The sequence below is a fragment of the Lissotriton helveticus genome, chromosome 7 (assembly GCF_964261635.1).
Source record: "Lissotriton helveticus chromosome 7, aLisHel1.1, whole genome shotgun sequence".
NCBI lineage: Eukaryota > Metazoa > Chordata > Amphibia > Caudata > Salamandridae > Lissotriton > Lissotriton helveticus.
In genome coordinates, this window is record NC_136068.1 from 547,940,538 (window position 1) to 547,953,962 (window position 13,425).

The 13,425-nt window shown below is 43.0% G+C and overlaps 1 protein-coding gene across 1 annotated transcript in view; it reads left to right on the forward strand.

The window, feature by feature from the left end:
• The window catches only part of LOC144769164 (extracellular calcium-sensing receptor-like), a 156,963-nt gene extending 151,204 nt beyond the window's left edge, over positions 1-5,759 (forward strand). Inside the window, exon 5 of the mRNA XM_078653178.1 lies at positions 4,840-5,759. Coding sequence (XP_078509304.1) covers positions 4,840-5,759 — 920 coding nt within the window. The remainder of the gene's footprint in view (positions 1-4,839) is intronic.
• Positions 5,760-13,425: the final 7,666 nt, after the last annotated feature.

Here is a 13,425-nt window from a genome sequence, read left to right on the forward strand (position 1 = left end):
TGCATAGAACCTCAGCCCTTACTAAAAAGTTTGCCAATGAGGATGATATAAAAATATAATCTATGATAGATGAACATCCGCAACCCATATAGGTAGGCAAGAGACCCTTAGTTGGGTTAACACCGACCTTTTCCATTACATTAATCAGATGACGGGGATAAGTAGTTACGAAGTTCCTCCCCTCTTTTGCATGGGATCACCCTTGTGGTGATGTTATCAGTACCACTATGCAGTCGTGCGTTTAAAATCCCCGCCTAGGAGTATTCCGTATATTTTGCCATACCTCTGCTCGTCGTTCAGTTCATCAATAAATTCAAACAACTTAATAAAATTTCTATTTGGTAGTGATGTAAAATCGTTATTATAAAAGTTAATTAAACATATGGAAGCCCCCCGTGAATAAATAATGGCTTGGAAATTCGCATTATTTGTCGTTACAGATTTTATGCTACCCTCAGCCGATATCTTTATCCATGTTGATAACCCCCCACACGGTCGGCCTATTTTGGGGCTGATTACAGTGCTATTGTAACACACGATTCCTTCTAGAAACAATTCATTTGTGCACCAAGTCTCCTGAAACATCAAAATATCGTAATTACTAACCAAATCAACCCACTCCCTGGAATTCAGTTTAGATCGTAATCCTGCAATATTCCAATTTAAAACATTTAATTTCTAATCTGGGATTATGGGTTCGCTAACAGATGGGCATTTCTATTTAGGGGGTCTACTGTCTCTGATATAGTAGTTGGTGGGTGATTCAATAATCCTGGCTCTCCAGGCTGGACAAAGCAGTAAACCGATTTTGTGTGTTACATGTTGGTATCAAAGGATTACGTGGGCCCAAATGGAATTTATAGAAGAAGCCCAGAGGTAGTGAATGTATGAGAGTTGGGGCAGTATTGTGATTAACTTGTGCTCGCAATAGCCATCTCACTAGGGGGGGACGTCTAAAATTCATGACTATTCAGTCACCTGAGATATTCTTTTCTGAAGGTCCCACCCATCCTACACGTCACACCATTAAGATTTTGTTGCCATTCACCATCCCTAGACCCTTATACTTTGTTAGCCAATCAGTACTCTTGTTTTTAAGTTGTTCCCGTGATTCGGATTGGTCTTTCTTCAAGGGAGGAACACCAGCTAAAATTACAGCATATGGGCAGGCTTCGGGAGGTAAATTAAGGATATCTTTAGATGGATTCTTAGCCTGATTTTTCGATGCAGTTGCTATACTTGTAGGAGTGGCAGCCAGCAGTACAGGGATAGCTGAAGCTAGATTTCGTGACTGGCTATTGCTAGTGGTCCCGTTGCCAACAACTGCATTTGACGGGGGCATCAAGTTGGTAGTGGATTTGAGAGGAGGACTATCCTTAGAATTGCCACATTTGTCACATGCAGCGTTAGCAATTGAAAGCGTACAATCACCACTCGCCCTTGACATGCCATGATCAGTTACTTCCGTTTGTTTATTGCCCCCCATGATTTTATCAGCAATGGTAACATTATTTTTCTTTATATCAGGTTTCTTGACCAAGTTTTCCAATCTGTCCCACCGTTTAAACAAAGCATTAAATTGTTTATCTACTAAAATTTTCAAACAATCATAAACAGAGTCCATTATGATGTCAATTGGAATATCGCCCGATCTTCCATATATACCATGTGCAAATGTATGCTCAGTTTGTGTATGTGTAGAGTTAATTGCATCTTCGGGTGTGGTCAAGTCTACGGTATTATCCTGTGTTTGCTCAATTGGGCTTGCCAAGACAGCAGTAGATCCTCGCCTCCACATGCTTAGGAGAGTGGGTTGAGTTTTTAGGCGAGCAGGCTGTTTCCTCTTACTGTTAGTGGGTTTGGTTACTCCTCTCTTCCTTTTTTTCCCCACTATTATAGTTACTGAGGCCAAGGCCGAATCCCCACTACTGGCAATGACTTGAGGCCCCAATTGTCGTTCTGAATTATCCGTTTCAACATCGTCAATCTCAAGGCCCTCGTGCAACATTTCTCGCTGGCTGGGGGTAGTGATCAGTAGATTTGGGGATAATGGGAGAGGGATCATTGGATTGCCCTGCTCAGCTCCGTCAGCTCCGTCAGACAAATGCAGGTTGGATGCCGATAGGTCCATGGAAAGTCTTCTTTCAGTTAACTCGATCTCTGTTGAGACCATGTTAACAGCTTCTATGAGCATACTTTCAATGGTGGTAGCAGTTGAGGTCTTTGGGCCAGATATAACTGCACGTTTCCCCATGGTGCTTGATATCACTCACCTTATACTGAAGCTTAGCGGGGTTGCCCAGCCCGGCCTCTTCCGGCCCCTGACGGCCACAGACGGCCCGCCCTTTTCCCGGCACTCACCCGCGCTCGTCCCGCGGGGCGGGAGGCATTCCGCAGTCTTGTGGCGCCTCCAGGCGCAGCAGGAGCGTCAGAGGTGCGCCGGTCCCCGGGGCAGCTGGGGGATGTAGTCTCCACTGGCCATTGCCCTCACGGCAGGAGAGAAGATGTTAGTGCGGCCGTTGCCCTCACGGCGAGGGGAGTGCTGATGGTGCTAACAACGTGGCCGTTGCCCTCATGGCCTCCGGGATGCTTGCCCTCTGCCTCACAAGTAACAGATGATGACTGAACAAACAGGAACATGAACAGCTATACATATCAGAAAACTACAAATTGTTCTAATACAAGGGTCACTTGTATTCCTAATTAAATTAATAGTTTAACCAAAAATAGTGTAAGCAATAAAAAAATAAAACGAGAACAAAGACAACGAGGTGACAATGTTTTTATCTCTAAGTTTTTGCACTAAAGGCCCCTTTCTGAAAGTAACTTAATGTTACCTCTGCCTGACTCTACCGTACGTGGAGGTGTGTAGTGTTTGTTGGTTGCCCTTAAAAACCTACATTACACGAAATGCTAGGTGAATATGGTGGTGTTTTTTTCAAAATATTTTTTTGGCACCCTGGTTTAGAATGCTACTTTCCCATACTTCTTCCAATGACAGATATCTTGCTTATGTGAGTGAGCCTTTGGATAAGCTAGACATTTATGGTAGCAGTTGGCTGCCATATTTGGGCCTGCGGTCCACATGCATCCAAAGAAACCTACCAGCCCCAGAGATTATTGAAAACTAGAGATCACAGTGAGAGTAGAGTTGTGTGGCCTGAATTGATCCCAACATTTTCATTCACCACAATGCCATGCACATAACAAAGTATGCTCCAAAAAACATTTCCTTCTAATTTCTTTGGTAAAATTTGTAATAAGTTGTAGGGACCGCCACAAGCGTACTTCTCCCAATAAAAATGGTACCTCACAAGTGAGGGGTGGGGGAGCTAAAGCTCCTGAGATGAAAATCTCAAAAAATGCTTTAATCTGTCATGAAACACCATGAACGCGAACCACCATGGACACACCCACCCACGCAAATAGTTGACCCAACATCTTGGTGCCCTCCGTTGACACTTTTGACTTGATGGTTATGCCCAATTTTTTTTCCTTTTTGTTGATCAACAGACTGGTGACCAGCTCTCTGTATTTTCCACTGCCACTTTAGTGTGGATTTACATTAAGGATACAGTGCTTGAGTAAGGCATCCTAAACACTACCTTAATGGCTCAAGATTCCTCAGCATTGGTTCCTTTGTATCTTGAAGATCACACAAGACATCCGTTGCTTGGGTGCGATCGGGTATAAAAGACCGAAGCCAAGTGGCAATGGACCAGTTTGCATGGTCATTCCTAACCTTTCCAAAGAACGCCAGCCCCTCCTTAGTTAGAAGAGAATCTCCTATTCAAGGACAGTCAAGTATTTAAGATTTGAGAGCACATATCTGTTTCTTTTGAGAGAAAGTCTAATGGATACCCGAAGTTACCCAAAAAGTTAGCACCTAGAAAAGAAGGAAATAGTTGAAATTGAGAAAGATTAATTTTTGATAGAATTCTCCCAAAACTTTGTATTAAAGCCCTGCAATAGAATATTTCTAAAACGCCTGCAGGTGAACTAGTACACAAACTATAATTTTGAAAGTTTATAGGTTAGTTAGGATAGAAGTTAATTTTGTGTTAATATAAAGATGTGAGGACAACTCAATCTCCCCTAAGACTTCAAATGAAGTTAAAAACTACAGGGACAATGTGAATGCATTAGAAAATAAACTTAAGTTAAAAGTGGATGGTTAATGAGAGTAGCCAGAGGATAATAATTGTACTGTTTTGTTTAGCTGCGTAGCCACTGAATTAATTTGGTGATAATCATTGATCTGGGACACTACGTTGAAAATTTAATCAACCAGGTGCCGTATATGTGTAATCTTCTAATAGAGGCCTGTCTCTGAGGACAAGAAAGGCCCAAAGTCACAATGTGGAAATATCAAGTGTTTTCTTTGAATACTCTTCAATTCTTGAGATTTTGGTAGCTGTGTATTCTGGCCCAGGCAAACGTACTGATCCTGGTCTTTTTTTAAAAAATTAGACACACTTGGGAGTCATAGGTTGTACGTCTTATATGGATCCCAGAACACCCATTTATCTAATATGCCCTGCAAGCTTCCAAACTACGCCTAACAATACTATTTTATCTCTCTTTCCTTAGTGATTGGTTGTTCCTAGTGCAATAGAATTTAGCTTGTTAATTGCCAATATATAGCTCTAGCCTTATTTACCAGCAACATCTATAAATAAATGCCACAAGCAATGAAGGATACATCTTCATTTGAAATTTTTTTGCCCACAATGCCTTCCTTTCCTTTTTTAAATGTACCTATTATTTTGAAATCCATTACACTGATAGTTTTCCATGTATTGATGCTTGCATGACTTTAGGTTTCAATCTCTTTTCCAGATTCTGCAGACTGCATGAAGTGCCCTGATGATCACTGGTCTAGTGTTTTAGGAGATCGATGCATACCAAAATCTATTGTCTTCCTGTCCTATGAGGAGCCTCTGGGTTTAACATTAGCCTTTATGTGTATTTTGTTCTTCTGCAATACTTTCTATGTCCTTGGAGTCTTCATTTGGTACAGAGACACTCCAGTGGTGAGAGCGAACAATCGTGGCATAAGTTATCTCCTACTGGTGTCACTCATGTTGTGCTTTCTTAGTGCCATGATTTTCATCGGCCATCCGAAGAAAGAAACCTGCATGTTGAGGCAAATTGTCTTTGGGATCGTCTTTTCCATGTGTGTTTCTTGTGTGCTTGCCAAAACTGTCACTGTTGTGATGGTCTTCAAAGCTACAAAGCCTGGTAGCAACCTCAAGAAGTTCTTAGGGAAAAGGTTAGCCTACACCATCGTTCTGAGCTGCACATTAATTCAAATTACCATTGGAGTTGCATGGTTGACAACATCTCCTTCTTTCCCAGAACACACCACTAGCCCTGCCATGAGAGAGATAATTATTGGATGCAATGAGGGCTCCATCGTATGGTTCTATAGCATGTTGGCCTTCATGGGAATATTGGCCAGTATGAGTTTCTTGATCTCCTTCCTGGCTAGGAACTTGCCTGACAGCTTCAATGAGACCAAGTTCATCACATTCAGCATGCTCGTGTTCGTCAGTGTTTGGTTATCATTCATTCCAGCATATTTGAGCACAAAGGGAAAGTATCTGGTTGCTGTTGAGATATTTGCTATTTTGTCCTCTAGTGCCGGACTTCTCTTTTGCATATTTGCCCCAAAAATATTCATAATATTTTGGAGGCCAGAGAGGAACACTCGAGACTATTTAATTGCAAAATCAAAGTTAGCTATGAAAAATAAATGAAGATGCTGACGATTGTATGTATGCTTGTTTGCTTTGGATCATTTACTAAACCTACAGCTGAATGGTGGAAATGTGTTATATATAGCTGACAAATCATTCCATTGTGCACAGTTATTATCATATGACTCACCTGATCCTGAACATCCTAATGCTTTGATAACACAGGCAAGATAATTTCCCATTCAATCAGCAGTTTTAAAGTAGTAGGAAACACTACATGTATTATTCATGCACTTGTGGTTTTTGGAATGTTCTATGACTTGTAGCTATGTCACACACTGTTATGGATCTGGGCCCCCCAATGTGTATGTGGGATCCCCAACAGTTAACCATGTATCTTGTTCAATCTGTACTTCAGGTTCAGTATGTGCGTTTGTGTTTGTGTCAGAGCGTTGGAATTTTGCAACTGAGATCAGTCAGTTGATGATCATTTTGAGTTGGCTAAGGACAAGTCATCATTCATTAAGCTTTATTACGGCAATTTCAGCCAAAAAAGCACAGAATTTATATTTTCTAATACATTAAAACATGATCAATAGCAACATTATGAATTGCAATTTTCAGTCCAACAAAATCATACATTGTGCAACGTCGCAGTAGTAGAGCAGATAACCAACCATAAAATTAAGACTATAAAAACATAATTAAAGTTAAAAGGTTAAAAGGAGACCTAAAAGAGCAAAACATCCCACATAGTACAGAGGAAGGTATCCAGAAAAAGAAAATCACTAATAACTAGATGGCTTCCTTTACCAAAAACATACGTTTGAGCCACATTGCAAAGAAAATTTTTGAACAAACCACAGCATATACTAGCGTAGTGTCAGATTTCAAAATCCTAAAACGATCTTGATAATTTCTAATGCCCATGTTTTTACACAATTGGATGATCCACTTTGCCCTAGATGTTTTGTACGCAGGGCAGAAGAACATTACATGGGTCAGATTTTACTCCTCCACCATGCAGCCTGGGCATAAGGACTTTGAGTGTCCAGCCCACTATCAGTTACTGCATAGAGCGGGAGGATTCCATATCTGAATTGCAAGTATAGCCTCCTTGCTAGCGTTGGCTGGATCTGATCTAAAATCGATTCAAATTGATAAACTGATTTAAAATCCAGAAACACTTGTTATAGCTACTCCCTGTATTACTCTTGTAAGCTTATAAGCACTCACAGTCTTAGATAGTTGGCTTTTAGAAATAGCTTGACATGCTTCCTCGGGAGAGGCCCATAGGTCCTCCATGCGTATAGCGCGGAAGGAATCCTTAATAAACGACAACCAGGGTATGCGACCTACAGCCCCTAGCAATGATAGTACCGCTTTCAATTCATCCCTGTAATGCCTTAATTCAGGTGTGCTACACAGCTGCCGCCAATATAGCAGGGCCTAGCCGAAATAAAGTCTTCAATTGGGAGAATTCCCAGGTCCATTCGTAGCGGGACCAGGGGGGTACTTATTGGTAAAGCTAGAATATTCCTTATAAGCTCATTTTTTTCTGTGAGTTGAAGGCATTTGGGCGAGCAGTGACACCAGAGTTCTGCCCCATAAGTTGGAGCCGCCCTAGCTTGGACTTTGGCTTAAGGTCTTTGTCGTACAGGACTTATGGACTTTCATTAACCCTCCTACAGCTTGTGTTAATTTCAAATTTGCCTTAGCAATTTGGGTGCTCCATCCCATCTTGTCATTTAGTGACAGACCCAAGTAGTCAAATGTTTTAACTTGCTCTAGCGGTCTAAGATCCATCAGAGGATGTGGGCAGTTAGTGGTAGTGGCATTAAAGACCATATATTTTGTTTTGTTAATATTGACCACCAATTTTCGCTTCTTGCAGAAATGGACAAATTCATTCAACACCCTCTGCATCCCCATTTGTGACTTAGAGAGGAGCAGGGTGTCGTCTGCAAACATTAGAGCAGGAAATTTAGATGACGCGATTCTTGGAGCATCTAGATCTTTTGCGAGAAGCAGGTCATCTATCAAACCATTTAGAAAATGGAAAAGAGTGTCAGGCCAGTACGCAGCCTTGTCTGACACCCTTTCCCACTGGGAAGGGCGCTGTTAGAGAACCGTTCTTCCAGTATCTTACCATGGCATAGGTGTTTTCATGAAGGCGTTTAAATTGAAAACAAAGATATGGCAGAACTCCCATGTCCAGTAAGATCTTCCATAACTGGTCACGGCCCACCATGTCGAATGCCGACTTCAAGTCTACAAATGTAAGATACAAGCTCCCCCCTTCTAAAACTACATGCTTCGAGTAAATTAACTAGAGCCCGAATAATTGGCCTGTGGTCGAAATTTTAGATCTGAATCCTGCTTGTAATGGAGTTAATATATCTCGGTCCTCAATCCAATCCTGTAGTCTGCCTAATAATATCCTTCCATACATTTTCTGTGTGACATCGATGAGACTGATTGGTCTGTAATTCGCAGGCTCAATCGGCGACCTTTTTTTGAAAATGGGCACAATTTCTGCCCCTGTCCATGTTGAGGGTAATGAAAGGCCAAAGAGTATCTCATTAAACAGCAATAAAAGATACGGTGCCCATACTAACTGTTCATTTTTAAACAGATCCCCAGGGATCCTATCCAGCCAGGGGCCTTATTAGGTAGTCAGTTTGCTAAGGCTAATAGGACCTTGGCACTTGTGAACGGGGGTGTTTCCTGTGTTAGTTCAAAGTTAAAATCACAATGGGGTGAATTACTATCTGGCGGAGGAGGAGACGATCCAGAATACAATTTTTTTAAATATAGAAACCATGATTGTTCGTCAATATTAGGGTCGATATCTGTCCTTCTCTCTGATTTCCCGGTGTGAACCAGGTTCCAAAATGATCTGGCATCCTTAAGTTCTAGGGCAGTCTTAATGGCCTGCCATCTATCATCCTCCCAGTCCAATTTAGCTTTTTTAATTATTCTTCTAAAATCAGCCCTAGCATCCCTGATGCGGACCCTGTCACTCCCCTTGAGTGCACAGAGCAATGCCTTTTTGGCTACCCTGCAATCCATACTATACCAGGATTCTTTCTTAGTCCTGGATTTTCGTTTTTGCGAACTGTCATTAGTAAAGAAAAACTCAGCTAAAATCTGTAGCATATCCGTATGTATTTCCCCAAAGTTGGTTAAAGGGGCCGTATTTGATCTGTTGTCAGTCAGGGCACTAACCTTTTCCAATAGGGGAATAACACTAGTATAGAGCTTAGGCAAAATATCCGGTGACTGGTTTATTTTTGCCCACCTTATGCGCCTACCACCATGTAGCACTTCTAAATTATTATAAAGCGCAGTCTCTTGAATAGTGGCCATTCCCACCAACTGGTAATCCAGATTCATAATCAGTGGATTATGAGCACTTTCAGGGCGCGCATTGACTCTAAAGTCAGTGACATGGTCCCAGAGTTCGACACTAAGCATTAAATAATCAATTATAGTTGCTACGTCACCTGACCTAAAAGTGGGATTTCCCGGATTATCTCCATTAAACCTCCCATTGCATGCTCTTAGTGAGTAGGTCAGAGTAAAAGTTGGTAATTGTAAAACAAGAGGTGACCACCCCCTAGTGGGGTAACTGTTAGGAGGGGGGATTGACCATACTAAATCCTCATCGGAACTTATGGACTGTGTCATCCCATTGAGTGGCTCATAGTGACAATTAAAGTCCCCCCCAATAATGAGGTGGGTACCACCCTCAATTGAGCTCAGAAAGTCTGTCAGGGAATCTATAGTTAGGGAGGTGTCCCCGTATTGTACTGGCCTCGAGTAGACATTGACAACAGCTAGTTTAGGGAGCTTGTTGTGTATCAGGAGAATACACGTAATATCAGGGGAGTGCGTGTTTACCCATATGCAAAGTCCTCCCGATGGTTTACCCATGGGCCCCTTTAAAGCTGCTTCGCAATGTGCCACATATCCTGTTCTATACTGGGAATCAATTGCCCACGTTTCCTGGAATTAGCAGATCTAATGTCCATCAATGAAAGCCCCCCAGTCCGGTTGGTCCATTTTGGACACCAGACCTGCAAGATTCCATGATAGGATTCTAAGAACACCAACGTCTAGGCTTTTCTCCCATTGGGGGCTTATCTCAGGTATCTCGGTCGGACCTTGAATAACAGTTTCACCGTGTCCCCTAGGTCCCTGGTCAAGCACAAGGTCTTCACAACTTGGGACATTAGTTCTGGTGGAATTCTCCCTCACATCAGCCGTTAAGGGGCACAGTGTTAAGTCATCCAAGGCCAGCCCCTCGTTTACCTTTGGCACAATTCGAGGCAATATCCCCCTTCCCAGGACCCCACTAGATATTGGTGATAGAATTGGCGTAACATGGCTCTTGATTGGTGCGGGGGTTAGTCAGTCCACCAGATCTAAACACTCATTCTATTACTAAGTGGGACCATATATTGCAAACCGTTGCAACCGACCCTATTCCCTTCTTGATGGTCAAAGTTAGACAATTGGTTTAGAGGGCAGTAAAAATGACTATGGTTGTAGGCCCTAATAGTTGTACCTGTGGGTCTCAACGGCCATGCACATATGTGACTTACTGCTCTCGGGTCCCTAAAATTGACAACAATGCAATCCCCCACTGTGTTCTTTGGTTGATCCCCCACCCAGCTCACTCTCCTGACACACAATATCTGACTGCAAACTTCACCCGGAAGGGGCTTGTTAGCGTTTAGCCAACGGATCGTTTTACATTTAAGCTGATCATGTGTTTCCTGCTTTCCCAGTTCCAGTTCTGGGGCCCCCGTCAATATTACCACATATGGCGCATAATCTGGGGGAAGATCCAAGTGGGGCTAATTAATCTTTGCCACCACCCCATTGTTGGTTCGCTGGCCAGACATAGCCTTTCTTTGCGTATTTGGAGCCCCCAAAGACCTTCCCTCATGATCCCGTTCCCGAGTACCGCCATTATTCACCTCAACCCCTACATCGCCTACAGCACTTGGGGCTAGTTGTTGTACTATCTCATTGCGAATAAGTCTAGAAGGGGTTCCACTATCCCCGGATCCCTCTTTCAATATAACATTTGATCTATCAAGGTTTACTATAGTGCTCTTGATAGTGTCCACACTAGACAGCATAATTCCTTCAAGTTTGTCTAGCTTATTTTCAATTTGCATTAGGCGATCTATTAGTGGTTTCAGGGACGAGGTAATAAGCCCACCAATCCTCTGCCAGTTAGAATCATCTTCTTGGAAAAGTCTTGTGTCGGGATCAGTCACCTTAGGTATACTGGCCATAGTGTTGCTATCCTGGGCTATTTGGGTAGCGGAAGAGTCTGGTATAGCCTCGTTGTTGTTTTTAGTTGGCTTAAAAGCTATTGGATTCCTCCCCTTCTGGTGTGTGCCTCCACGCTTTCTCTTCGGGATTGCCCCAACGACCTTTTAGGGGATGGGAATTTGGGCCTTACAGTGTCCATTGCACGAGTCGCAGGCCCTCTACACAGGTCTGACATGATATCATTGGTGGGGGAAACTGAATGATCCTGCACCCCCAGTAGGTTAGCTTCAACATTCACAGCTTGCGAGGCACCATGGCCTGTTGTATGGGGCGGAGTAATACAGGCTAATAGCGTGTCTGTCACGGGAGAAGGGACGTTCAAAAGACCCCCCAAGGAAGAGCGCTTATTGAAAGCAGGGTCCAACGAGAGACGTCTTTCGGTTATAGCGATCTCGAGTTCGAGGACAGAGGAAGCCCTCGTGATAAATTGGTCTAATGTACCAGCCACGTATCCTACGCCAGTAACCTTCCTCCCACTTTTGTCCTGGGCAGGCATCTTAATGAAAAGTCTAGGGCAAAATCTGTATCGCTACTCCTACCTTGGATTACAGCAGAGTCCGGAGTACCGTAGATGTTAGAGGGGGGGCCCAGCCCGGCCTCCTTCAACGGGCAATAATGGGCCCACCCTTGGCCCGGGCTTTGCGTGTCCCGTGTGTGTCCCGCGTGGCGGAAGGCGTTCCTCAGCTTTGTAGCACATTTGAGTGCAGCCTGCAGCGTCACTGGCGGTCCCTGGGGCACCTGGAGGATGTTGTCCCAGCCGTTCCCCTCACGGCGCTCGAGATGGCAGAATGAACCCAACAGCCGTTCCCCTCACGGCAAGAGAGACTTCAAGATGCTGGGTCCGGTGAGTCAGTAAGGTAAAGACAAGTTGTGAACTTAAGTTTGTCCTGGGACAGACCCACAGGGTCAGAAGGTGAAAGAGGAAGTGGACAGTTAACAGAAATATTGGTTGTGAGATTTTCAGTGCTTATCTAAATCATAGTTAGTCTGTTTGTTATTTGAGGAGGTGTTGGCATTTATTCTAAAGTTCCACTCTCTAAGAATTGTGGGTCTGATTCACAAAGGGCCACTGCATTGGTGGCGGAGGACCTGCAGTCATGGCAGGGTTCTGCATTCATAGCGGGACTTCCGCAATGGTAATTACAGTACGGAGGTTCCGCTACAAGTGTGGGGACCCCGCAATGACTGCGTGTGCTATTTCACCAAATGTTCCTTTAGCACGCAAGTTGTTACAATGGCTTACTTTAGAAGGCTCTGAACTTTGGAATAGTATAAATTACTATAACAACTCCATTCTATGCAACAGTAAGGAAGGTGTTGGACTTACAAATCTAACACCTATTTAAGAGCACGCTCCCTACAGCAAGTTGTTGTATCGACTCGTGCGGTACCGTGACATGTGGTAACGTTGCAAGCGGGTACTGTCTTCGTTGTAAAGGGTGGTCATTGTAAAGACTCATTGCCAGCCATCACAGGGATGGTGGCGTGTAAAGGTCAGCAGGCCACCATGTTTTTAATTGTTTTTCAATAAAGCAATTTTGTTTGTGACGCAACCCATTTTCTTTCAAGCAAAAAGAGGTGGGTTTAAAGGAAAATACAAAGTGAACATTTCATTTTTTAAGAATAGGCAGTGGTCTATGGCAGTGGTCCACTATTGAGTACTCCATAAAAAGCCACAACGCCTCTTTATGTCACCATGCGTAGATGTCCCTGGATCGGTCCGATCAGCCTAACCGGGTCTGTGCCACAGTGTTCCACTGATCAGAGGTGATAATGAAAGTGCAGGAACATAAGGAGCATAAACTACAGTCAACCCTGATAACTTTGTTATGATAAACTCAAAATCCACAAACAAGAACACTCAGGGAACAATGTTGCTTGGCAGCCAGGCGTGAAAGGTTTTTTTAAAAAAAGTGAAGATCGAATGTTTCCAAAGAGATTATGAGGGATTAGTTTTTCCTTAAATGTCGTATTGCTTGTTCATTACTTATTTAAGAGGGAAAATATCAAAGTGAGGTTTACATGTTGGAGCAAGAGATTCATGAGACGGAGCACCAGTCTGAGAGGGGTATGAACCTTAGAGAACGTTTCATTAAAGGAGTGTTGGGCTACATTTTTCAGTAATCGCACCAGTAAGGAGCTTTCTGTATAATCAAACCATCTGGTTTCAGAGATCTGCAAGGTTTAAATCTAGCAGAGTGGTAGGTAGGTAGGTAAGTATTTATTTGTTGATTAATTAAAATCATTACAATTAAGAAAAGATAAAAACAACCAAATAAAACAAGCATATACAGTGGTAGATGACCATTCCATCAAGATATTCATACATTACGCAAATAATTAAAATACATTGGACTTCCTAAAATGCCTTATAATT